This window comes from Hetaerina americana, unplaced genomic scaffold (genome assembly GCF_022747635.1).
Source record: "Hetaerina americana unplaced genomic scaffold, ioHetAmer1.1.p SCAF_63, whole genome shotgun sequence".
NCBI classification, from domain to species: Eukaryota; Metazoa; Arthropoda; class Insecta; order Odonata; family Calopterygidae; genus Hetaerina; species Hetaerina americana.
In genome coordinates this window covers 1,468,965-1,496,722 of record NW_027287239.1, presented here as the reverse complement: position 1 = coordinate 1,496,722, position 27,758 = coordinate 1,468,965, and the positions used below count along the sequence as shown (strand labels likewise).

The 27,758-nt window shown below is 35.7% G+C and overlaps 1 protein-coding gene across 1 annotated transcript; it reads right to left on the bottom strand.

Moving 5' to 3' along the window:
* Positions 1 to 910: 910 nt before the first annotated feature.
* LOC139695768 (uncharacterized) lies at positions 911 to 27,303 on the bottom strand. The gene is given in 9 exon segments (XM_071594547.1): positions 911 to 1,223; positions 8,842 to 9,001; positions 18,153 to 18,573; positions 19,409 to 19,670; positions 20,917 to 21,047; positions 21,155 to 21,437; positions 21,845 to 21,914; positions 25,154 to 25,566; positions 25,866 to 27,303. Coding segments are annotated over 9 exon segments (3,408 nt in total). The 5' UTR covers positions 27,221 to 27,303.
* Between the last annotated feature and the right edge of the window lie 455 nt (positions 27,304 to 27,758).

Genomic DNA, 27,758 nt, shown 5'->3' with positions numbered 1-27,758 from the left:
TGTGCTTCCATTGTGCCTTGTTAAAGAAAAAGTACCAATTCCTTTCTCTTTATACTAAGCTTTTTTTTGATTAAGTTAGTCTTTCAACCAGAGTAGGAGAGGAATTTCTGACTCTCAGTCTCCACTGCATTCAACTCTGGGCATGAAAAATGACTTAAAAGATAGTGAGAAAGAAAATAGGAAGGAGGCAGACAGAGAGTTTTCATTACCTTTTGCCATAGCACAGCTTTTTATAAATTTTTGAGAAAGAAATATAATGTAAAATAGTGCACAACAATTGTTTTTATTGAGCCAAAATCCTTGTGGGTTGAGTGTTCATCACAGAATCACACCATACTTGCCATGCAGATAACAATCATTTTAAAATGAATTTCTGCGGTCATATAAAAAAAATGGAAATAGTGCCTCCTTGACTGCTTTATAATTGTATTTTACCCCTTCAGGTAGGTTTTTATCAAAACCAACTTATAAGCCCTACATTATCTGGCTTCGTTTAATAATGACACTTGCCAACACCTTACAATGCAGGTAACCCTTATTATATTCTGCACACTCCTTTCCTAAATATTTGAGAACTCAAGACAATAGAACAGGCATAGATCTGGCTCCTCCACTCCTGGAATGATCCAGGGATTAATATCAGACATTAATTACTCCACCCTCTAAATATTTTCATTCCCCTCCTCTCCCAAAACCTGCCATGTGAATCCCTAACTGCCAAACCTTCACCTCCCAAACCTTTCCCTGCCCTTGCCTTCCATTTGGAGTCCTCTTCTTGTAAAATGTCCTCAGTTCCTTATTTCTGTTCAAGTTAATGGCAGGAGGTCTGGGGTGGAGGACTATGAGACAACACTAATGCTCTGGTGGAGGGTCAGTTGGTTATGGGCTGGTTGCCGAGTGGGGTGGGAGGTTAGAGGGCTGTGCAGAGGGAAATGCAATCATGGGGAGTGAGAGGGATATCTACTCCAGAATCGGCATGCTGTGGGATCTGTAGATGTTCCTGTGCATCCAGGTGGCATTCTTTCTTTTCTGCATGCAAGATGACGGGGAGGAAGTCACTTCCGTGGACGCAATCACTGAGGTATTTTGCAAAAAGGGATGAGGAAATGCCATTCCTGAAGCATATCTGCTGTTCTTTCACTCTTGTCTTGACTCTTCTTCCTGGTTGGCCTATGTACACTCTGTTGCAGTCGCCACAGCGACAAAGTGAATAGTCTTTGCCACTATTTTGAACAATCGGCAATCACAAAAGAAATCTAAAAAAATTAAAACACTTTTCATTTTTTTTAAATCCACAGCACTGAGTAATCACAATAGCTTTTGATTTATTGAATCGAAAAATAACTGAAACAACATCTACGGAAGCTTTTCCCAGAATAAATATAGCTTCAGTCATTCCACACATACAGATTACAAATTGTTTTTCCAACGGGTCACCTCCAGATTTTTGTCCAATCTGTTAACTGATTATTCTTGTTAGTATATCGGAGTTGAGATTGGAAATTTGGTAATTATGCATCCGAAAATACATCCAGCAAATAATACTCTGTCATTTTGCTCAGGCATGCGAGGCATCATAAACAAAATCACTAATTAATTGGTAAGTTGGATTAATCTCACATTGAGCCTTACGGCAAGTGAAATCCATTATTTATGCTCTCGGTGCAAAATTTATTTTTATGCGGTTTTCCTGACAAATCTGAAATCCAAAAAAATCAGTTTGGTCAAGTAACTCTATCAGTATAAATGGAAGAGTGTGCAGAGCCACCCCAGAGTTGATTCCAGGACCACTGTGACCAAACAGTACAAGATAAACGAAAAAGTCCAACTGTGTGACTATTAATGTGAGGAAATTTGGCTACTAGGCATTATCACATTGTTATATTAAACCATGGTTTGAAAAGCCCGGTGTTATTCACCGCCATGGTCACGCCATGATGAAGTTTGCCAAGAGATGGCACGATCACATTTAACCGAATGGCGGAGTAGTTTTCTCTTTTAAATAAATAAATTGTATAAAAAAATTTACGTATATGGTAAACAAATAGCATTTTAGCAAAAATTATTTCAAAACTTTTACCATTGCCAAATACCAGGGGTGGCCAAGGTCCTTGATAGTGCGGGCCATTTTTCAAAATTTGAACTTTTTCGCGAGCCGGAATTGAATACGTCTTTAAAAGGTATTAAAACTTTTTTTATAGAAATTATGTTGATTGAAAACATATAAATAAAAGTACAAATTATGTGAATTGAATTTTAATATTAAAATTTTAACTCATTTATTTTACTTCTCTTGATCATTCTTTAAAATTTGGTGATTAAGTGGTGACAGCTCTTCTCAGTAATTCTTTCAGATTCTGGTTAGTCAATGCTGATCGGTGTTTGGATTTCACGAATTTTGAAGTGGAATAAAATGATTCACATAACGTTGTTTCGAAAATTGAAATAATTCGACAAGCAGCCTTTATTTAATTCAGGATACTTCGATTCTGGTACAAATTTCCAAAATTCAGTTATCAGCGTCGACTTCTATTTTGATTGTAGAGCTTGATCTTCTTGCATCTCTATTAATTCTAATTCTCCAGATGCTTTTTGGGTCATAATTGTATTGGAAATGGAAAACTCACCTAGAATTATGTCAACTTCAAATGGATTCAGAAAAAAATCAACAGACGATTTAAATTATTTCAAGTGCTGAAATCTATTTTATGATTCCGTCAATACTCCTCCTAGCTTTTTATACACTCGTTGAGTTTTTCTTGTTTAGTATTGGGACACATTTTTTTAATTCGAGGAAAATGACAAAATGTTTTATTCTTAATGTCCTTTTGAAAAAGTTGTAATTTAGTTTGTAAACTAAATATACACTGTGAGAGGTCAGATGTTCTTTTATCTTTCCCCTTCAATTGTAAATTCAGTGTTGGCAAATTTTCCTTGACATCAGTCAAAAACATTAAGTCTTGTAACCACTCGTCATCGTCTAATTCTGGATAGGTTATTTCCTTTTCTTTTAGAAATGCAGTTATCGGATCAAACAAATCGAATTAATACGTTGTGTAATAACCATATAAAAATGCAAAAGAAATTAATGCCAGTTGGAAGTTCTTCGTCCTTTAATTCTTCAAGGAAATTTTTGAATTGTCGATGATAGTTTTTCATTGGTGCGAGTGTAATTTACATTTCATAACATCAGGATATTTTAAATATTTTGTAAGGAGATATTCTCGGTGAATTATGCAGTGAATCGGTATGAATTTTAATAATTGTCTCTTGAAAGTCCAAAAAGACCAATTTTTTTACTCAGCATTGCCGGAGCTCCATCAGATGCAATGCTTATAAGTTTATTAAGAGGCACATCAAAAGTTTTCATAATGGAATCTTATGCATTTTTAATATCGACACCGCGGGTTGACTCTTGAAGGGCTACTAAATCTAAATATTCTTCTTTAATAACGAAGTCAGGAGAAACAAAACGTACGAAAACTGCCAATTGCGGATGATCTGTGATATCTGTCGATTCGTCAAGGGCCAAGCTGAATGCAATACAGTTCTTCAAATCATTTTTTAAATTACATTCAAGGGATGCATTAATTGCTGTTTTGCGTCGTTCGGTTGTGTCTCGAGATGGGAATTTGCGAAACAACTTTGGGCAATGCTGCATTATTTGGATCTAAAACTTTAAGTACATCTTCCAAGTTTTTTATACCAAACTCTCCCTCTCCATGAGGCAGTTTTGCACGAGCAATATTCCAGGTAATAACAAAACTGGCTTCAGCCACATTTTTAGCTTGATTGCTAAAGGTCGTCAAAATTGAATGTTGTGTATTTCAATTTGATTTCAAAGAAGCAAGTTTATCTGATCTTAATTTTGAATTCGGTGAATACTCATTAGAAAACTGAGGATGATTGCCCTCATAATGGTGACGCAAATAGCTAGCTTTATAGTTTTTAACAGTAGAATTACAAAAGACACATCATGATTTTCCGTTATTGTCAATAAAAAAGAAATTCTCCTCCCACTCATAACTTCTATTTTCTTGCTCATATTTTCTTTTTTTTTATTTTCGTTCTCGGTCGTCATATTTTTTAAAGAACTGGAAATAAATAAAGAAATTTATAAAATACAAGTTTTATGTTATTAAAACAATAACAACACGTGCTATATACTACGAAATAAATTCTAGTTAACTTACCAACATTTCCGGATTGCAAATTATACCCGTAGGAAGAGTGATACAAATTGTTTGCTCCAGAGCACAATGCAAACTGTCCGTTGCAATGAAAGTTTACAAACTCAAAATCCGTCTGGAGTCGATCGATTACACCACTGTTTATGTTCGTTCGCGCAGTTTTAAATGAGTCAGATCATTCTTAACTTGGACGGAAATGGAATTTGTTACGTTGCACTTAGTCTTTCATATTTGTTGTCAGTTATTCAAAAGTTTGAAACATACGGAACGATAATAATTTTTAAAATATAATAACACAAAAATGAAAGGGGAACTCGGGTACATTTATCGAGAGCCGCAAATAATCCTTCTAAGAGCCGCATGTTCAAGACTCGTACGACGGCCTTTTATGAGGAGCTTGAAGGCACAAAGCAGAACATTTGCGGTCGATCGGCGGCCTAAAACCTGTCTCCTAGGAAAGGTACAAACGCCCAAGAGCAGCAACGGGACGGGACAACGACCAACCACCGTCGAAAAGGAAAAGGGCCCTTCTTTATCAACGGGCTAAGAAGCTGAAAACACAGCAGCTGGATGATTAAATCATCGGGCAGCTGCAAGCCCAGCGTCAAGAGGAAACATTATGGCATAAAGAAGACGGAGTTATAATTGTACTATGAGGAGAAATCAACATGCTCCGGTTTGCAGATGAAATCACAGTAGTGGCGGAAACGCGAGAGGACCTGCAAGCAACCAAGGGCTAGGAATCAAATACTGGGGGAATATAATAAGAACATCAACAAGAAGAAAACTAAAATCCTTGCGTGCGGAAGAGAGAAGCCGAATGCAGATATCACAATTCGAGGGGTGAAACTAGAGCTAGTGGAATCTACCTGGGCAGCAGCATAATAATAATAATAATAATACTTTATTCATTTTAAAAATGGTACAACCATATTAAATGTCGTCAATCGTAATATTACTTAATATATAAACATAAGTTCTTAAATGTGATGAAGATTGTCACAAAAGAATTCATCCAATGAGTAAAGTGGGTGAGCAAGTAACCAGGTATATACCCTATTCTTGAAACTCTGGATACCATCTGATTTCAACTGAGTAGGCAGATAGTTATACAGTCGTATGTTCATAATGTGAAATGTGTTGTAAGTTGATGACAATCTACAATAAGTAGTATTTAGATTCGATTTACCTCTTGTGGAATAGTTATGGAGGTTGGATCTTAATTGGTAAGGTTCTAGATTAACTTTCACATGAATCAGAGCCTTAAAGATATACAAACAAAATACAGTCATGATTCTATACCTAATAAAAAAAGGTTTGCAGGAATCACGTGGTGGTATATTAGCAAGAGAGCGAATAGCTCTCTTTTGCAGTAGCAAAATTTGTTTAACATGAGGGGAATGACCCCATAACTCAACACCATAATTCAAATGACATTGAAAGAAGGCATGGTAAAGTGTTAAACGATACTCATTTGAAATGATAAAGTTGAGCTTTCTTAACATATAAACAGCTTTACTAAGTTTATTACAGGTCTGACTGATGTGAGTCTCCCAATTAAGTTTTGTATCAATATAAATTCCTAGTATTTTAGCAGTTTCAATATCAGTTGTTTTTGATTTAAGACTGCACACAATATGCTGAGTTTTGTTAGTATTTAATTGTAAATGATTAACATCAAACCATTCCTTAGCCTGTTTTTGGGTAGCGCTAGATCGTAACTTTGCATCTTCTGGATGTTGACACTTTTGCACAAAAGTAGTATCATCAGTATATAAAACAGATCTAGGTTTCATATTACAGGGCAAATCATTAATCATGATAATGAAAAGTACTGGGCCAAGCACAGAGCCCTGTGGTACACCACATTTTACTTTAAGAGCTGCAGACCGACAGCCATCAAGTTCAACCAATTGGTGGCGATCATCCAAATATGACTTCATTAGTTTCAGTGCAACTCCCTTAATACCATAATATTCTAGCTTTGTTAGTAATATTGAATGATTAACACAGTCGAAGGCCTTACTAAGATCACATAGTGTCACTGAGACTGATTCCTTTTCTTCAAATGCATTAATGACATAATTAACTATGGACTCTACTGCCAAAATTGTAGATTTCCCAGATCGAAAGCCGTACTGGGATTTGGAAAAGAGATTATTTAACTCAAAAAAATTACATATTTGATCTTTCATAATAGCTTCAAAAATTTTACCAAAAACGGGGACTATGGAAATGGGGCGGTAGTTAGCTAAATCATCTTTATCACCTTTCTTATAGACAGGTACTGTTTTGGAATATTTTAACATAACATGGGATGGAAGAAGTTCGACCGACATCAAGCGAAGATTAGCCCAAGCTAAGAACGCGTTCATGAAGACGAGGCAATTACTATGTTCAAAGAACCTAAAGCTGGAAACAAGGACGCAATTCGTCAAGACTTTCATTTGGAGCATGGCTCATGGTTCCGAGACTTTCCAAACATTGGAAAAGTGGGCCAAAGAAGAATAGAAGTCTTTGAAACATGATGCTGGAGGAGAATGCTGAAGATGAAATGAACAGACAAAGTGAGGAATGAGGAAGTATATAGAAGAGCAGAAGAGGATAGGACCATATGGAGAACTCTGCGGCAAAGAAGAAAATGGATGGATCGGACACACATTGAGGCACAATGGATTGATTAGGAATATAATAGAAGGGAAGATTCCACGAGGCAAGTACATAGGGCAAATTAAGAAGGACGTAAAACAGAGAAGATGTAAGGGATTGAGGGAATTGACTTTAGAGTAGAATGGAGGACTGCAGCAAACCAATCTTACGATTGAAATACTGATGATGATGACAAAATGAGAGCAGAACAACAGGTTCTAACGAAAGGTGCCTTAATAGCCATTCCTCCCTTTATTCACGTCGGCATCCTCCGTTTAAACGATTAATTTAATTGCCACATTAAAAACAGTATGACCTCAATTTCTTAAGTATGGCATGTATAATTTTGTAATGACGTTAAAATTCCGGAAGAAATGATGCATTTGACTTATATCGCCTTTGCATACAATTTGTTAGGGAGAAGCAATTTTAACTTTTACTCATTATCTCACTTAGTTTACAACATTGGGCATTTAAACTAAGTTCGACAGTATTTATTTTTGCCTTGTTACATCGCGAAAACATTTTTTAAAATTTCATTAATTTAATTCTTTACAATATTCAGCAAAGGCAAAATTTTTAATAATTTTTATTATTGCCACCTTCATTTACCACCTGCAACAAGTCTGTGGTACTAAATTCATTAATTAGGAAAAGAAAACTAATGTCATATTCAGCTATTGTGATCCTGCCATCTCTTGGAGAACTTTAATCCCAAGCAACACTGGGCTTTTCAAACCATATTACACCACAATAATAGCTGAGTTTCTCCCCATTAATTCTTTCATTTTTAACAATGTTATGCATTTATTAATTGAATATACATTAATAACTTCCATTTTGGAGGACACGTTTTCAAGCACTTCATTTTCTGGTTCTATTTCAGCCTTATTACAGTCGGGAGAAACAAAACCCCATTGAGGGGTCCAACACAAGGAGCTGGAAATTCTGAAATTGAGGGTATTCTGCAGTGGAAGTTTGTTTCTTCCAATGGTAATAGGCATAGAATGTTCACTCCCATACCAAGGCCTTTAACTCTGTTTTCTTTGGGAAACCCACTCAAAGGGGACCTACAGTGTAGTTTCATTGCTTCGTAATTTAACTACAAATATTTAGTCATTAATTTGGTTTGATTAGATGCCACTGGCATTACATTAAGGCCATAAGGCTGTTTACCATTCATACCATCTATATCATTAGTCGTTTAAACACCCTTCTTTTGACTTAATTTAATATTAACCAAGTTACTTTCAGGAAAGTATACCCCATTGATGGATGCATCACCAAGGGCAATCAGCCCAGGAGTTGTCCGAGTTTCTGTCACTTAACACAAATTAGTCGCTTCCATTTAAGAGGGCACACTTAGTTCATTTTCCATTACTCCCATGAGCTAGCAGCAGTGGTAGAGGTGGGCCAACAGGACTTGGGTTGAGGATGTGCAGTGCCCCTCACTGGGGGTTCATTTCTTCTTCTACATCATAAGGGTAAACTTATTGTTGAATGGATGATAAACATTTATTGGCACATATTACTTCATTGCATAGGTTTCTTGCTGTTTGGCACAAAACATAAAAATACATTGACCCTTGTGGCTCCTGTAGTTATAACTTAAGGGTGTCCACCAATGTGGGCACCCCTTTGGTTCTATTCCCATGGCAGCAACCGTTCACATCTGTGTGGGAGCAAGAAGGAAGAAAAAAAAATTCAAATCTCTGCAAAAAATGTGGTTCATAAATCTGACATGCATCAACCAGGGTTTTCAAGGAATCGGCAGGGAGGGACGGGGGCACATAAGATTCATTTCCCCTATTTTTCCCTGTTTTCTTCAACTTCCGGAAAAAACTACTACTTTCCCTTTTATAAATAAATTCACCATTTTTTCTCACTAGTCCACTATCACTTCACTTATGTACACTTAAAGTCACCCTAATTCACCGCATATTTACAATGCTATAGACTTAGCTTCACACTTATCTACTTCATACACTTATCTCCACCATACAAAGAGCTATGCTCCTTACTCAGGGCGGTTGGGAGGGCAGTGCCATCCCAGAGGATACTGACTTCTTCCAAGGCATGGAGCTCCATCATCCTCCTTGATGCAGTTGCACTCTGTCTCCTCTCCCTGAAATGGCATCCCTCCGGATCCATGAGCACTGCCTCTTCAGATCCACATGACAAAATTCACCGCAACATGAATAGTGCTAGGTACAACCAAAATATTAACCAGTAAATTCTTAAAGATGTAGATATATGTGGATTGAGATAGAGTATAGAGAATAGCAAAGTGTGAGAAATACTTCATCAATTAAATAAATGAAGTATTTATACTTTTACTTTTTAAACAATTCTTCAAGTGAGTAGGGGGCCTAGTGTCTCTTAAAGGGTGCTTCCTTAAACCACACAAGTTGGGGCTTATGGTGAAATCCAAGCCATCTCAAACTCTGTCATGAGAACACTAAGCTGTGAACATCTAAAGCTAAACAAGGAACATCTAAGATTCATTCAGACTTGTATTAAGGTACCTAAATTACTTGATTTTAGAGTGGACGCCATCTTGAATGGTGTCCAAACTCATTAGGCAGCAAGAGGGAGCAAAATTAGGACACAAGAAGTATATTCTAAATATGCCAAATTACAACCCCATTATTCAAAATACTGGAAGCGAGACAACTACCAGAATAATAATTGCCATGGTGGGAGAGCGTGATCAAGACCACCCGGAAATGTTTGACGCCTCTGTTCTCTCTCTGGTAAGAGAAGTTGGAAAGCCCGAAAGTTGTCCGGAGAAATTAGTGGTGTGCGAAAGTACTGTAGCCATCTCTGTACCAACCCATCAATTATTACTAGATACCTATGAGAACGATCACAAGTTGACAACTCGAGGGGCATAAAAAGTTTACTTTGGCAAATACTTAAAAGAAAATACACAGACATGCCTTTTCAGCATGAACAAAAACATCAGTAATAATTAATGTCTGCATTAGTTGTGCAACTTTTACTTCCATCACAGGATGAAAGGAAAGACATTTTAATCACCAAAATAATTTCAAAATTCACGGGTTTGAGTTGAAATTATTTATTCTCACCAAACACACATTATAGAATAGAATATTCATTACAGCAAACTAACTTCATACAAAAGCTAATTGGAGATTTCAAATTGGTGCAAATTATATCAAGGTTTACAGAAAAACATATCACCTAACCACAGTTGAGGAAATGGATGGTAAATATTGTGAAACTCACGCTTAGATTAAACTTTAACAAAATAAATTTGTCTTAAAATGAGAGATTATCACAAACAAAAAATCTTTTTCATACATATACATCAGTAAGTTCTAATCACAGGAATTTACTAGAGGTACTACGTGCACCTGGAAAAAAAGTCTTTTCTGATATATGCATCACATTGAAATATTTACCACTATGAATGACATTAAGTCCTGTCTATGTAGAGCCCCAAATAACTACACAATTTCACAAGCATAAAATGTATGAAAAGACATTGTTATAGTACATTAACTGGTTTCAGTTGATGAGTCGAAGAAAGTTAGGTTTAACACAAATTTGATTTTATATCCAAATGATACTCCACTCAATAACTAAAATGGTTGTTCATTGGAGCATTGGTTCATTATTTTGCATTGAATGACTTATAAAATCAATCAGTGCCATATGATCTTCTCCATAATATACATATTTAACATGCCATCAAATACACATGATAAATAGCTTCTATAAAATTTAATTTAAATACATGGGAGGAATCAGAATATGTTTAAGTTTCCATCTTTCCAAAGCAGGCAGATATGTATTCATTTCTAATGGTTTTGTGAACTAATTATGGACTTGACAGAGTGTTGACTTAAGGGCCTTCAACAGGAGCCCCAAGCACTTAAACCTCTTGATCCTCTGTGCTAACCCATGTTTAATCCGTCTGCCACATGCAGACAGGGGACAAGAGCACCACAGTAAGGGCATGAGGGTTACCTATCTAACTTCAATGAAGGGCCAAAATTGCAAAACTTCAGTGATCTAACAGGAACAAGAAAGCAAATGTGGCTTCAGCCTCTATGGACTTAGTTCACTATGTGACTCATTTTTGCACTGTAAGAGCGATAAGAAATATTTACTCAGTTTAAATTTCATTGCAATTCAACCATTTATTTAAAAAAAAGTTTTTTCTCCTACTTTCAATGGCCAAAATAATAAATAAATTGCATATGATTGCCTTCCAAGTAATCTTTTTTACAAAAATGTGGTCACTCTACCCTCTGGGGTCAACTTTGATCAATTATTTGTGAGTACTATACCAGTATTAATTTATAATTATTGGAGTTAAGTTGAAACCTTTTAAAAAGTGTTCAAAAAAAACAAATGGGCAGCAGCACCATGAACAATTACAAAAAATTTGTATAATCTCCATATGGCTATAATAGCTTCACATTTTATGATTGATCGAGGAATTTAACTTTAAACTTTAGAAATTAAACTCGATGTGCACTTTATATTAATTATAGTTATGATGGGCAAAATGCTAAATGAATGAAAAATTATATTTTTTTGACGGTCCTATAATTTCTGAATGTTTTGCCTTGCATCACAGTAAGTTATTGCTTAAATTTTGATCATTAAAAACAATCTATCTATTTCAAAGGTATAATATTTATCAACTTTTTATGTTCATTCATACAAAAAACCACAATGCATGCACATTCCTGCATAAGTAAGTCATGGAAGGAGATTTATTTACGAATTAATTAAAATTGCAAATTCAAATTTGGCACTTGGTGATTAAAACTGTCATGGAGCCTAATATGGCAATATTTCACTAATTACATGCCAATCACTCAGTGACGTCAGAGAATGTGATTATAGTAGACCCTAAGGAGATTTTTTTTAGGCACAAATACTGAACATATAACAAAACTGCTTTCTTAATGAAAAGAGAGAATGCATACCTAAGCATATTACTTATGCTTAGGTAAGTATTCTCTAATTTCATGAAGAGAGCATTTTAGAGTTATAATTGTTTGCCATTATTAAATATCCCATTTTAATCCAAATTTCAGATAAAGGAAAGAATAATCAAAGTAAGTCTTGATGTTCTTCCATCATTAACCACAGTATAAACATTGGTAAAGGTAAATCATGATGCCCTTTCTCTACTTCCTGTCTCAGGAAGCTAATTTATGCTTCACAAGGACATATTTGGTTAAAAAATAAGTAGCAACATGTTTTTAACAGAAACTTCAGAGAATAACATTAATTTAGTTGTAATTATTAATTCAAACTTATTCTTCATGATATAAAAACCAATCTAGCTGGTTAAAAAGTCATTATCATCTACTATATCTTCAAAATGGATTCCTACCATTTTTAATTTTAACCAAATCAGAAACATCACAATAAGGCACCTGAGTGGTGCTGAAGCTTAGGCAAATTTGACACCAATAGAGAAAATAAAGTTTTTCATAAGGCACACACATCACTCAATTTAATGTCTAAATCTTCAGAAGAGTCTAAAATATATCCGCAGCAGTGCCTTGTTAAATACATCTCCGTAAAAGAGATTAGGATATTGGCTAAGGTGCACTCAATCAATTAAAGTTTAATCAGCATGAATCTAATTCATCCTAACATTCATGTTCAGCAAGGATCAATGGCAGTGCCTCTGACAAAATATCCAAGAAATAGAAGTACCAGAGCTTCTGGAGTACGCATATGGCTGCAAACTGTTGCCAATGCCTCAAGAAAGATATTTGATTTTTATAATATAGTATGAAGTCCTCCTTTTAATCCCACCGCAATTTTGATAAACCAACTAAGAAAAGCCCATCCTTTAACAAATGTCAAGTATATAACATTATACAAAAAAGTGAGATCCTATGCAAATAATACAAACTAATTTTATGCAGGTTATTGATCTGAGGGGCATTATAAATTTGAATGAGCACTTTCCATAGCTCAAATTACTGTCACCTGACGCGTGGTGTTTTTCGTTTATGTAGTCACCTTCCCTTCTCTCTGATAATTTGAATATAAGAGTAAGATCAAAAAAAAAACAAAGTTACTTCTCTGGCGTTTCATTCTCTACTTTGCCATCCTGTTCATTCCCTTCACATTCTCATTCTTCCCCACCATGGATGACCCCTTATACAAAGCCTGGGAATGCTGATGACAGTTTTCTGGCATACATAGCTGAATTAACTCCTGAAGGTTGATCAACACCTGTATAATTGAACATTAGTCCAAGTCACTCCCCCTACTCCAAAGCCCTCAGAAAGGATGTAAGTAAATGAATTAAACAGATGCTCCCAAAAAAATTTAGACTTATTAGAAGTGACTATTTCATCACAACATAACAATTTCTGAGAGTAAAAATCATTCCCCTTGAGCAGGATGACTATTTCAGGCCTGTTGTTACCCATTTCTGTTTCATCTGATTGACAACTTCTACCATTTTAATTGAACTCGTAAAAAAATTCGATACTGTGTCATATTGGAGTAAGTTCATTTAATTATCTATATCTATGGTGCAGCACTGCAATCTTTTGAGATCTTATGACATAAGCTATTTAACTACAGACAATGACTGAATAACAACAAGAATAATGTAATATAAATAATATAAATGTTATTAAATATTTGACTAACCATAGTTAAAAGGTCACTGTTAGAATACGAAATATCACATTAACTTCATAAATACATTAAGACCTATGTATAGAGCCTTCACCTCCCTTGCAATCATTGTGCATTAATGCCTGTGACTAGTATTGCAGACAAAATAATGAATAATATTTTGAGGGAGCTAAACCAGTTGTCTTTAAGAGCTGCCCAGTTCCCCAGATCCGTCTGTTCATTGCCTTTGCAGCCCAATATATTGTATTTTTCATGTCAATGAGTATTTTGGCAGTTTTAGCAGAAAATGGAAATTATAATCAATTCAGTACAATAAAATTTTATTACATAACCAAAACTATGAAAATTTATAAGTAAAATATTTACATTAGTGATGGACAATTTCTGGCATCAGTTTTTCTAAGCTATGGTTCTTGGTTTTGGTTCTGGTTTCCAGTTCTTAGTTCTGATAGCCGGCCTTGGTGGCAGCGGGGTAACGTCCTCGCCTGCCAACCCAGAGGTTGCGGGTCCAATTCCCACCGAGTTGTGCTTTTCTAGGTCTTGGGTGTTTGTAATCGTCATTATTGTAATACTTGGGGGTTAGGGGAAAAGGGACTAGATCCCACCTCAATAAAAAGTCATTAAATAAGTAAATAAAAAATTCTGGTATGTGGCACCAAGCTATCAACATTTGCAAAAGTAATCGAAGCTCTAAAGTAATTAAAGCTAAAAATGATTATCTCTAGAGAAATTATTTCCTTACTACAATTTTAAGCATCCATGACTGGTGTGATGTGGTAAAACAACACTTGATTAATGAAGAACAAACTTTGGACCGGACAGAACAAAGAGTGCTTTTCATTAATATGTACTGCAATAAACTACATGTATGGTCATGAGAAGTGGAACTGGGAACTGAAGAACTGAGCAAACCCATTAACGACAATAATAATATATTATGAATGTAACCTTGGAAATTAACCCATAACCTTCTGATAAAAATTATTCCCATGTGGAAATTATAATGATTATACATTATTTTAATTGCTTTTATCTTCCAAGTAATCAATTTCAGCATGCTTGCTTTCCTACTCCACTGCTTTCATCTGAGCGATAGAAAATTTCATGTTTATCAATAATTTATTTTGAATGTGGTTCATATTTTTAGGCTTAGAGATGATACCTTGCTAACTTAAATTTCAGCATGGTTTATTTTACTACAGATTGTTTAAAAGTGTTCCAAAGGGAGAGTAAATTACCAATGGGACAGCAAAAGATAAAGCACAATTATTAAATAAATTAGGTGCCCTATCTAAATCACAATATTACAGTGTCTATAAAACATGGACTTTGGCATGTTAATTGTTGATGCAATTGCTCCACAAAAGTAATTTAAACTTTCAATCAATCCAGTCATTTTCACATTGGGTATATTTACTTGGGGTCATTTCAATTAATTTTTAACCAGTAATTATCTCTATCCATCCATTCTCATTATTCGCACAAATTCAAATGCTCTTATTAGCACACAAATATTTTAATTAGGCACATTTTTTAGTTAGCCCTACAGTCCATCTTTCCTTTCTTAAATAAATTTATAAACTAATTACTACCATAAAATTTCCAAAAACATTCTTTAAAATATCATGGGTCTGTTCCTCAAAGCTATACATGTTTTTACAAGTCTTTATCATTTGAATACATTGTCTGCTGGTGGTGATATACATGTGTTTTGCTGAAAAAGTTATTTGCCTACATTATCTCAAATTATACTTAAATATCAATTTACTCAATTATCTCATATACTCAAATAATAGCTTTTACCACCAGGCCTCGGGAAGCATTCATTTCACATATAGAGGTAAGCAATAAATAAAAAAAATATATATATATATATATATATAATTTTTAATCTATTTTCCCTAACTTTTTAATTAAACATAAAACACAAAAGCAATAGAGGAAATGAATTCAGTGCACATATAGCATTATATCAAGTAAAGATAATATTTTGAAATTCTTTCGCAGAAGCAGCATTGGATTTGCATTGGATTTTATTGCAATGGATTTCCATTTTAAAGTGCTTCAATTTTTTTATTAATTCTGACGATGCGTATCAAAGAAGGAGACAATCTTCAATTTTGGGAGATATAACATAGCATTGCTCAATAAGCTCAAATGTAAAAAGTCACACTGAGAACTACAGATCCCATGTAAAATTTGTAATGGGGAAATCATTTCCAAGACTAGTCCTTATGCAAACAAATATCTAGTATGCAGTTAAGTAAAATCATTAAATTACTGCAAAATATGCATCATCTTCATAGACTTCAGATCTATAACTTAAGGCCTAATCACAAAGTATGCTATCATGAAGGATTATTACTTTTGCTTTTTGTATGTATGCAGTATAATTTCATACTGAGGACTAGGTCTATTAAAATGAGTTGTGCCCCAAGAATCCTTAAATGTTGCCAAAAATAAATAAAATTAAGAGTTCGACCACTGATTAATGCCATCAATTTAAGGGAGAAACTGTTGGGATAAGGTGATGGCATGACAATATTGGCATGGCATGGGGGTGTGACATCATTTTGGGGTTGTCCAATCACCCACTCGCCATCCTTGCCTGACTTTGCTGAATTCCAGATAGCAAACTATGTAAAATTGTGCAAAATCTAAAGAAGGATTCCCAAGATTGCAGTAATTTCTTCCACTTCTAAAACCATGACAGTTAACAAATTGCTATTTTAAATTGAAAAAATACTGTACTAGGCTGAACTATGCGAGATTTTTTCCTCAAAACACACATTTAAAATACACATTTGCACTATATTTGAGTACTTTCAGTACATATGGTCCCTTAGTTTTGGAAAATCAGATTTATGATGATCAGTACTTAAGGACGTAATCCCAAGACTCCCCAAAAGGATACAATAGGGCACTAATCACCTCCAATATTTGAGGGGAAGGCACAGAAGGGTAACTGAACTTGACAGATAATTTGATATATACAAGTTATAGGCTATTTTGGTTTTATCCTAACATAACTTAATTGCTCCTAAATGATTGCTCATTTCAAATAATCAAAGAGTGCTACAGTAAACTCTCGATTATCTGTGCTAATGGGTGCATGATGAACCACGGATAATCGAAAAACATGGATGACTAAAATATGCAGAAATGATGGTCATGAAACATCTGGAAACTTCCCCTTTTCATTCTGCCTGATTAATTCAAGTTTTTCTAGGAATGGAAAGTACATTTATTTTCGATTGTCAGCCATTTTATGAGGGTGGAATTATACATGGATATACAAGATCACAGCTATATTATAAAGTGAATAGTAGAACATAAGAGTCCTCAGAAAGCTAAATAAATCACGTAGCCAGGAAAAAAAGAAATGACTGGCCAAAGGATGAATTTTAAAAAAGGATCGCTAATGTGGAATGATATTCATCATAGTATAAACCATAAACACAGTAATCAACCTGAACGTGGTTTGGTAGGTTTTGGTACCAAAAACTATGCCCAATGGCGTGAGAAATTCACACATCAGACCAAGACATTGGCAGTAGACCTACAACTATCCCTCCACGACTAAGTTCCTCAGGAAGCGTGGAGTATGAAGGGAGGTAATTATTGTTGGAGTGATATCAATCGTGGTTTTTCATAAGGGATTTTGGGACAGGAATGCAGGATTAGGGTAGGACTGATTGAGGGATTGCAGTTAATGATGATGTAAAGGAAATTATTTAGAGGGAAAAGGTGTAACATTGGGCCAGGGAGAAGTGGTAGGGAGGAGCATGAATCAGGAGAAGGTATGGTATGTCAGGTTCGGAGATCTGTTGCTGGTTTGCCTTTTCTCGACAACTGTTAACTGATGATGAACAAATCATTTAAATGGTAGGTTAAGGGAAGGACGATGGGTTGTGTCTTCGGGGCATATAGGGCGTATTCTCTTCTTAGTGGCAGAGCTGAGAATTGTCTGAGGACTTGATGAGGGTATTTTGTAGGGCCATTGGGAAGGATTTGGAACGAAAGTGAGGAAATGAGAGGGTTGGAGGATAATATGACAGATTTACTGAAGCTTACCAGGGATCTTCTAATGAGCTCACCAATGCTGTAGTGATTATGTTCTTTTCTTATGTTGACGATTGGGATAAATCAGGGAACACATACTATCCTTTGGGTTGTTTCATTTTATCAGATTCTCAGTCTATTAAGAGAGGTTTGAAAGCATTTGCCCAAATTAGGGTGGCATATAGGAGCAGAGGTAGAAAAAAAATATATATATATATATTTTTAAGAAAAGACTGAATAATTTTCAGTAGATGGAGAGGGATGGATTTGATGCAAAGTTAAAGTAGTAATCCATTGCACCAGAACCTATCAAAGTTCAGGATGATGTCGGGAATTTAAGCTTCAAAGCATTCAATTATCTTTACGAATGTTATTTTCTTAAAAATAACAGTTGTAAATTCATTTTTTTTTAGTAGTAGTAGTAGTTTTGAGGGGAGGCGACCAACAGCTAAGGTCATTTGCGCCATAGGTAGATACTGAGAGGAGAGTAGCATGGATAATTCACATACAGATAATCGAGAGTATAATTCATGTGCATGCACTTACAAAATTCAATAGGCATAGCCATCCATTGATTACCATGGAGGTTTCATTCCAAATCACCTTCACCCTCACCCTCAACCACCTCATCACTCGGCAACATTTCATTTCCATTCAGTGAAGGCACGTCTTTGGTTTCTTCTGACAAACCCAATGACTCCTGAGCAGATGACAGCCTTACCACTTTCTTCTCATCCTCCACCACTTCATCCTTAATCTCATCCTCCAATCCCGTTCCCTCCTCAACGTCTTCCCCTATGCTGTGGAGGCAAGTTTTGTCATCCTCAGGGTCACTCTCGTAAGATTCATCAGATTCAACCTTTGCCTCCTCACGTGGCGATGGAGACATGCTGTTCACTTCCTTTGACTGCAGCTTCACGGAAAGTTTTCTAGGTTGTCCCCGGTCACTTGACTCCTCCTTCGGTTGATCCTTTGGTGCCCTTTTCTCCAGGGCTTCTTTCACTGCTTTTCGTGAAAGATGAACCTGGAGAGTTAGTTCTAAGAAAAGTATGAAAAAATCCAAAAACATTCATTTTCTTCACCATTCAAACATTTTAATGGATGATTAGGAGTAACTTCAGTTAAAGTTGATTTCATTTTCAAATGAGAGTGAAACATTAACCAAAGGATAAACTAAGCAGCATAAGAGCTGCACAAGGAGATAAATATATAAAATAGCATTACTTTATTTAAAAAAGCTTTTACATCAATTTCTTGTGTGCACCATAGTGTTAAAATACTAATATTCCTAAGAAGGTTTAAAAAGTACCCCACATAAATCACTATGTACTGCCATGAGTGGAATACACTTTTTTGGCAAATTTTAAACAAAGATAGTCATCTTGACTTGAAAAAGTATATACCAAGTTGAGGTGCATTGCTCCTCGTCTCATTTCACATAGACACATAAAGATATCTAGATTTAATTTTCATTAGACTTTTTTAAAATAATTACAGCTAATAGAATACCCTTTAGCAAAACAATACAGAAGGCAACTTGATGGATCACTGTCTATTCTTTAAATATTTCCTTTTTTTTAATGTTCATACAGACAACTTATATACTATGAAATAATCATAAAATTAGTATTCAAACTTTGGACCCAAAGAGCTCAATATAAAGCTCAAAGCTCCACATAAAAAGGGGAATGTTCATGAAGCCTTATTGCCTCATACTTAAGTGTAATAACTTTCAACATGGAAGATCTTTTGGAAAAATTTAACCAAAGCAATATCTGATCATCTATGCTAACTTATAGTTTACCATTGTAAAGAGAAGAGTTTACCCAGTGCTTAAAAATAATGGAATGCCACAATACCTGGGATTGTCTCTCAAACAGGGTTGGGATCCGATAAACTCGGTTCATCATACTCTCCATTTGGTGCTGATGGATCTGTTTTCGGATGCTCTCCTCTTGCCTTCGCGTGCATGCACGAAGGGCCAGGTCGTCATCCACCCCACCCCAGCCAGACACCAGCTTCCACGCTGGATCTCTGCGGAACTCCCTCTCCCTCAATCTTGCTTCCTCCCTCTGACGCCTCTCTTCACGCCTCTTCATCCTCTCCTGCTCTGCTCGGTCCCTGCGGTAACCCAAAACGTATTGATCCAATTCAATCATAAAACACTCAGCTGCTGACTCAAGGAATGGTCAATAAATATTGACTTTAAAATTGACGGTCACTGCTCATTTCAGAGTACATACGTAGTCTGCACAATAAATAAACGAACTGGTGCAATCTGGTGGCCATGACGCGGACTATAGCCCTGCCCACTAGTGGCGCTAGTTGCCTGAGACCCAATGAGCCGTCTGTGCTTGGCGGATCGTCGAGCTGTGCGTAAGGTGCCAGTTATGTTAGTTTCTGTTGTCCTTGTTTTTACTATTTGTTGAAAATAGAAATTGACGAAATCACGGAGCAACAAATCAAAATCAAGTTTTTTGGTGAAGTGCGGTAAAAGTTATGAAGAAATTACTGAAATGTTGACAGCTGTTTATGTTGGTAATGCTGCCTGAAGAAAACATCCATTTTCAAGTGGATTAAGCGTTTTAAAGATGGCCGACAAGACGCTACAGTTAATGCAAGTTTGGGGTGGCCTTCAACCACCTGTGTTGACGACAACATTAATCCTGTGAAGTCCCTTGTCCTTACTGATCGTCGAAAAACTGTCTGAAAGATAGCTGATGAACAAACTATATGAAAATCAGCAGTGCACACTATTTTAACCAAACATGATGGATGGGTCCTTCACCATGACAATGCACCTGGCACATTCAGCATTGATTGTTTGCCAGTTTCAAGCAAAATATTCAATCACCATCCTAGATCATCGTCCTTATTTGTCAGATCTCGCCCACTGTGACTTTTCCCTATTTCCAAAATGCAACAATGTGATGAGGGGACATCACTGGGAAGATGTGTACACCTTAAATCCAGAAATGACGAGAAAACTAAAAAGCCTAACTGCCGAGGACTTCGAAGGGTGCTTTAATAAACAGTGGAAAAGAAGATTGAATCGATGCATAGCAACAGATGGAGAGTACTATGAACAGGGAGACAAAATCGATGTAGTCTAAAATTTGCAAAATAAAATTTTTATGGCCTCAGTTTGCATATCATTGGCCAGACCTCATAATGCACAAGTTCTAATATTAATATAAAATACTGTTATTTATCAGCATATTGAAAACTATCCGTTTAGTAACAAACTAATAATTTTGAATTTTAAGAAGTTTTTTTAATTGCGATTAATATAGCATCATTAAAAAATACACAGAATAGTGCCTAATAGGTGTTAAAAAGAGAGAATTATACTTTTTGGTGACACTACCTGGATGATTGTATCCGTAGCACAGAAGCCAAGTTGTTTCTATGAAGTGTTAAAGGGCCAGCAGAAGCGGGTCGATCTCTTTCTCTGGATAAATTCACTGCTTTGCAATTTGAAGCACAGCATTTGTGTGCCTAAATTTACAAACATATGAAAGGATTGATCAGATCAAAGGTATTAATCTGTACATGAGAAGTTTTTAAGACTGAAGCCAATAGTCCCAACAGAAATATATTTTTACCTTCTTTTCATGAAGTGCTGCAGTTTCTAGATAGAAAGGGTGTGGCGTGGTTGTTATATTCTCATTTTTTCTTCCTTCAAGCTCCATTCGCAGAATGTCATGGGACATTTTGTAGTTTGGAATTTTATTCCTCTTTCGCTTTGGACGTGGACATCGCTCCTCCTTGTGATCATGCAGAGTGAATTTTTCCTGTCTCAGCATTGCCTTCTCCCGTGCAGCCATTGACGGTGGCAGTGAAGATGACCTCAGAAGCTCTTCAGAACGAATTCTTTTCCTCAAAGTCCTGAATTGAATTTATTCATTAGTTATGTAAAAAATAATTGAAAGTTATTTCATGGAAAAGGAACACTTGGATAATTGCTATTATTAAAAGGTTATAATCAACCGGCCCTGGTAGGTTTTGGATGGATAGTGCCTATAAGACAAAACAGTGACTTGTCTCTCCTAACTAAAGCCAAATGTACATCTACCATTAATATTAGCCCCTCTTCGATCCAGCATACCTCCTTCCTCCCTTCATTATGTCCAACATGCCTATCATAATTTTACCGTTCTCCCCTATACCAGTCTTCAAAATGCTCTTCATCTATCTTTCCTGCCTCCTTTTTATTTTCCCCAACAATCCCATCTCCTCACTTGTTTGTATTCCTTTTGGTCCATTTCACCTTTCCCACCCTTCTCCACACTCACATTTCCAACCAATACACATCTTGCCTCAATGACCATGTTTCTGCATCAAAACTCATTAAGAGTAACACATCTTAATTTTCAGAGCAATACTGGAGTTTTTTTAGTGATAATCTACCATTTAAGGTAGGTTTTGGTTGGACACAGATAAAGTACAGCTACATTTCTAGATTTCACCTCACCTGATACCTTGCACTACAACAAACCTTCTTCAATTTTATTACTTTCTGCCTCCCTTCATTCTGAACCAACTATCATTTATTATTTTCCTTCCCAACCTCATCCATCCAACATTTTCCCATCTATCATGGTCTTCAACATTCCACATCAACCAAAACATAATTTGGTTACCATAGATTTAGTAGATTACTATAGATTTTAAAAGCAAGATTGAAAATAGCAAAGAAATTCATTGGGTATTGGTTATCATAACATTTTTGCAAAAAAAAGTTTAAATTACTATTTGAGACATTCAATCAGAAATTTAGTGGAGGTTTACAATGAGAAGCTTCATTTTGACTCAAAAAGACGTAATTAGAAGTAGGCATGAACATAGTTCCCAATTATATCCTATGCTGACCTTTACTAAGAAAAGTGAATCAGAGGAACCATGTGTGTATATGCTACGCTCAAAAAATGAATAATGTACACCCATGTACCACAAGAAGCAGATACTGTATACTTCACACACCATAGGATGAGGATTACATTTAAATGCATATTAGTTTAAAAACCTGAGTAATCTACCCAAAAGTTGGTAAGATAGACCCAATGGTATGTATAATTCCCACATCATGGAAGGATGGACAATTCCTTTTCCTATGCTGCCTTTGGTTTTTTTCCAGGAAGAACAAGTAGCTGAGAAAACACATAGCCTGGCCGAAGCTGAGGGTTCCCAGATGCATCAGCCAAAATCAATCACACCTGAGCCCTCCACTCAAAAGCCCAGCACTCTACTCACCAAACAAACTGCTCCTGCGCATTATTTAAGGCAACAAAAATGTGAGACTCTCCACATGCATTTTATAGCATTCACGAAACCCATTGCAATACTTTAGATTAGGGTTCATTTTTTTTTACTAATGCAGTGATACCAGATGAATTTTTGATTGACAGCAAGAGTGTGCACACAGTGCTTTATTTCATTGTATTTTTATTTTTGCATCTCTTAGTATAATTGCAATATTGTATTTATGAACAACATATTTTCCCATGGCCAAAGCTGCATTTCATCTCTAAATGGTCATTTGAGAATAAATGTGTGGTTTTCATCATGTATGCGGCCACCCATTTACTAGATTTCCAACACAGAAATATTCCCAAAGAACCAGACAATCTTTCTTTCTCCCAAGATCTTAGAATATGATTGGGAGAAACACGAACTGATCTTGTTCCAACAAGGAAATTCTAAACAGGCATTCCTCTTTAACACATTGATATCCCAGACTCCAAGAAATTCTGTCCTTTAGTTCCCCACTTTACACCCATTTTTTCTAATTACTGACCACCCTGGTGGGGGTTTTCCTAAATTAGAATTAATTATATATGTATGACATTTAAGTTGACTTAGAAGGTGAGGGTAGAAATGGAAACTTTGCACTTCCGCATTAACATTTAACACGACCATGGTTTTGATACTGAGCAGAATTGCATCTTTGTCACCTGATGATGACGCGTAGCATCGAAACCATGGTCGTGTGAAGTATTGAATCTTTATGTGGGAGTGCAGTTTCGATTTCTACCCTCGTCATGAAGCAATCCCACGAAGTTAAGCCTGCTGAAACTGTTATGAGGATTTCCAAGGCTTGAACTAAATTTCATGCACTTTTTTCAAATATAATCAATATATAATTATTTGCTATTGCAAAGTATGCTATTGTTTCCATTATTTATTAGCATTTTTGCTATTTATTTCAATTGTGCACCTTTTCATGACTTAATGCTCATTTTGTGCACTTCTAAGTAAATTTGAGTCTTTGTGCTGACAGTAAGTGATTTCAATAAAACAGATATCATTTTCTGGTATTTACCTTGCTTTCAATAAAAGTGATTTCAATAAAACAGATATCATTTTCTGGTATTTACCTTGCTTTTTGATTATGTATTGAAGCAAGTTAACAAGTTTTTGAGCAAGCAATAATCAAGTGGATTTACAAATTCTAAACAAATCATAGTGCTTTAAATTCACAAAGGCGGTTCGGTAGAAGTGGAACCAAGGGGAAGGGAACATTGTTGATTTTAATAAAATTTAAAATAAATATTTACAACTCCACGATACGATTGGGGGTAAAAATGAACTTGTTGGGGGAAACTCAAAAGAAATAATTAACGCGGATGGATGATATTAATGATGTTAGGCAGTGGGATACTGATGGCTGTGATATAAGGGAGGATGTTGATTAATAAGGGAAGAGGGCAAAGAATAAAGCAAGATAAAAGGGTGTATATCCAGGACAGATGTGCTTCCAAAATTAAACACTGGAGTGCAACAGCCAACATACAGGGGTCATCAAAATTCATCTCTAATTGGATCCCTTCTAATTCATCTACCAATAACTTAAAAAAATAGTATTTTTTGCATAATATAACTTACATACTAGTCTTACCGAGTACGAATGGTCACACTGTAGCAACCAAAAGATAATTAATAAAAATAATTACTTCCACTTTGGTGATTATCAGTCACATAAAAATGATATTTATTTCACATCAATATTAAAAACATCACTTAGGCCTTTTTCACAATAATATAACAATAGACAATTACAAACATCCAAGCCCTAGATGGGTTGGCAGGCGAGGACGTTACCCTGCTGTCACTAGGACCAGCACATATTATCATACAATAAATGACACAGCAATTTATAATATTTTGATCTCTTATCTCAACTCTTTGCTTATTCCAGACAAACAATGTAATTGATTTGGAGAAACTTGTGAACTGAAACGTTAAAACGAATCAGCAAGCTGATTTACAGGCAGCCAACTGCATTACAATAATTGAAAAACAATTCATTTAATCTGATGTGACCATCCATTTGTAAATGAGCTGAGCTGTGGTGAATGGAATTAAGCTATCTCGGTGCCAGTTTCCAGCCACATCAACTTTTGGTTACAAGGCTCGTGTTTATAATATATTTAATGCATTTCCTAAATATTAGAGAAATGGTGGTTCTCTAGCAAAATTCCCTTCTCTTGTACAAAAGGTGCCAATTCTAAGGTGCCAATTCTAGTGCATCTTCATCTAAATTTCTAAGTGCTTTTGTACTGATTATTCTTCCCAAATGAAAGATTGTCAAAAACTAAACAGACAGCATTCCTGTTTATAACTTAAGAGCAGTGCAAATTTTATTCTAGGTTGTGTGCATAAAATATGATCTCTGGGTTGATTGAATGGGTTTTTTTTAACCCACCCCACCCAAAGGGTTTTTTTTCCAACTGATTGTAAAAAAAAAGGTGCTCGACTAGTGGTGGTGCAATGGCAATGGAAGCAAAAGTACCTGTAATATTCATCCTCGCGCATCCTCTGGTAAACACGACTGCTAAAAAGATTCTTAGGAACTGGTTTGGCCGTGAACAACTTCACTGGATTACAAATGTTACGCAGTTCAGGCGAAGAGTGTGACACTAAGAACCTCTTTTCATCTTCTTCGCGCTTTACAAAACTAAACGGCTTCATTGAAGCTTTCAAGTTGGCAATGCTTTGTTTTTTCACCATTCTCCTCCTGACAAAATATCATAAAGAATTCCAAGATTGTAACCTCGGCAAGTGACGACATCTAGCATTAGGAATGATGTCAATATAGTCTTCCATCAGTTCAGTAATTTCACTAAATTAATTGGGTAATCAATGAACTTTTTGCACTGGGTATTTATCACATTTATTAGGTTCTAATGGTAAATTACCAGGGTAATATAATATTCAATACAACATAAATTTTAAATGATAAGAGCACAATGCATTACGATTAAACATGCAATCAATGGGTTCCATTACACGACATGATTATCTAATTTAACCTACCTATTCTCCTGCTCATTCATTATTTTGTCATAGAGAGGAATCCGAGACTCAATTGGTACAGGTTTTGTCTTAAATCCTTTATTTTCACTCTTTGGCAAATCTCTTTTTGAACCATAGAGTTCACCTTTAAGAAAATGGATTTCTTGATTTTCCTTTTCTCTAAAAAATGAAAAAAAAATACCCTTAGCTAATACCCATTTGACTCAGTAATGTTATATTGTACTTATGCATTTAGCATGGAGTATTTCTAAAGGTGAAATTATGGCACACCTGACTGTCATTGGAAAAGGAACAGGTACTGTTATTTTTGGATCTCTCCAAGCCACACTCTTAATTTGTCTTGGTACAGGACAATCTGAGCACCTTAGGTCAAGATTACTATCAGAATCTGAAAACGAATGGCCAGACTTCGGATAATAATCATCAACACTGAAATTATCCCATACACTATCAACCAGTGATCCTGAGCTTGCTCGAATTTGCTGATAATTCTTCCGTGTACTTTTTGAACTTGAATCTCTAGATAAGTTCAGCAATTCTTTTTGCTGTTTCTTCTGTGGCATTTTTAGAGATACTGGATCCTTTTCGTTAACCGTCTTCGGGTGTGATTTTGATTCAAAGACATCGTGCTCAGACGCTGTGTTGTCGTCATTTCCTTTGCTTATTTTGGCATTATCTATCGATTCTATGGTACTTTCTTCGCTTGTGGACACTTCTAAACACGAATGATGCTTTTTCAGTTTAGAGGATTTCGGCGACTTAAATCTACTCTTAGCATAGCTTTTACAATTTAAATTGGAAACGAACTGTTTCCTTGCTTTGAAAGAATTCAGACACTTTTCTTTCATTCGATTATCCAGGCAGTTCACTCCAACAATCCCACTGTGCAAATCGGAGCAAACATTGGAACCAGCAGATGAAACGTCTTTGGATAAAACTTCTGGCTTTGAGTCATCTTTTAAATCTTCTTCTAAGCAGAGAGAACTTAATGAATTACTATACTGCTTTTGCTTCTCCTTGAGATGCTGTATTTTTCTGTAAAATTCTTCGTCTGAGAGATGAGTCAAGTCACCATAGTCTGGGATGCTTTCATAAAAGTCGATGAACGATCTCAATGGCCGGTCAGAATCACTGGACTTCACATTATGAGAAATTTTACCTAATTTTCCCCGTGGAATCGAAGGACTGTTGACCACTGGACTGTAGGGACTGACGACAGGATCCTTACGTGAACGCATTTTTAACAAAGTGTCATCTTGTCTTTCATAGGACGGAGAAGGAAAACCACTACATGGGTTTATCGGTACTTTTAGACATGAGTGGTTAAATGACGAATCACTGTTACTCGTTGGCATGACAGCCTCGTAAATCCCTCACCAGTAGACATGTACCATGGAAACCGAGTTTGTATCTTCTTGGAAACGGAAATCAAAGCATTCATACCGTTACCACCAAGGCCCTCTATCGGTTTCTTGTGTATTTAACCAGAATTTCAATTCACCCGCGAAACACGATTGTTAATATATCGAATTTTTATATCGGTTGTATTCGGATTTTCACAAAATTATTATTATTTTCTTTTATCCATCTTATAGCACGTTTTTCATGTTACAAGCATTTGATTGACTCTCTCTTAATTGTCCTAAGATTGCATTCAATTTCACATTAACCCTTATGCCTCTTTTTATCTTAGCTTAATCTATTTTTTGAGGGAAGGAACACTGAACTCGTATGATTTAAATACTTTTGATATATTTTTTTACGAAATTATTCCAAAAAGGAAAAAAAGGTAACGGGTGGCATGGAATTGGAATAATGTTTAAATTACATTATAAACACGAAAAGGCTCGGGAATGAGATTTGAAGAGTAAAATCTAGAGCATGAACTTAGCG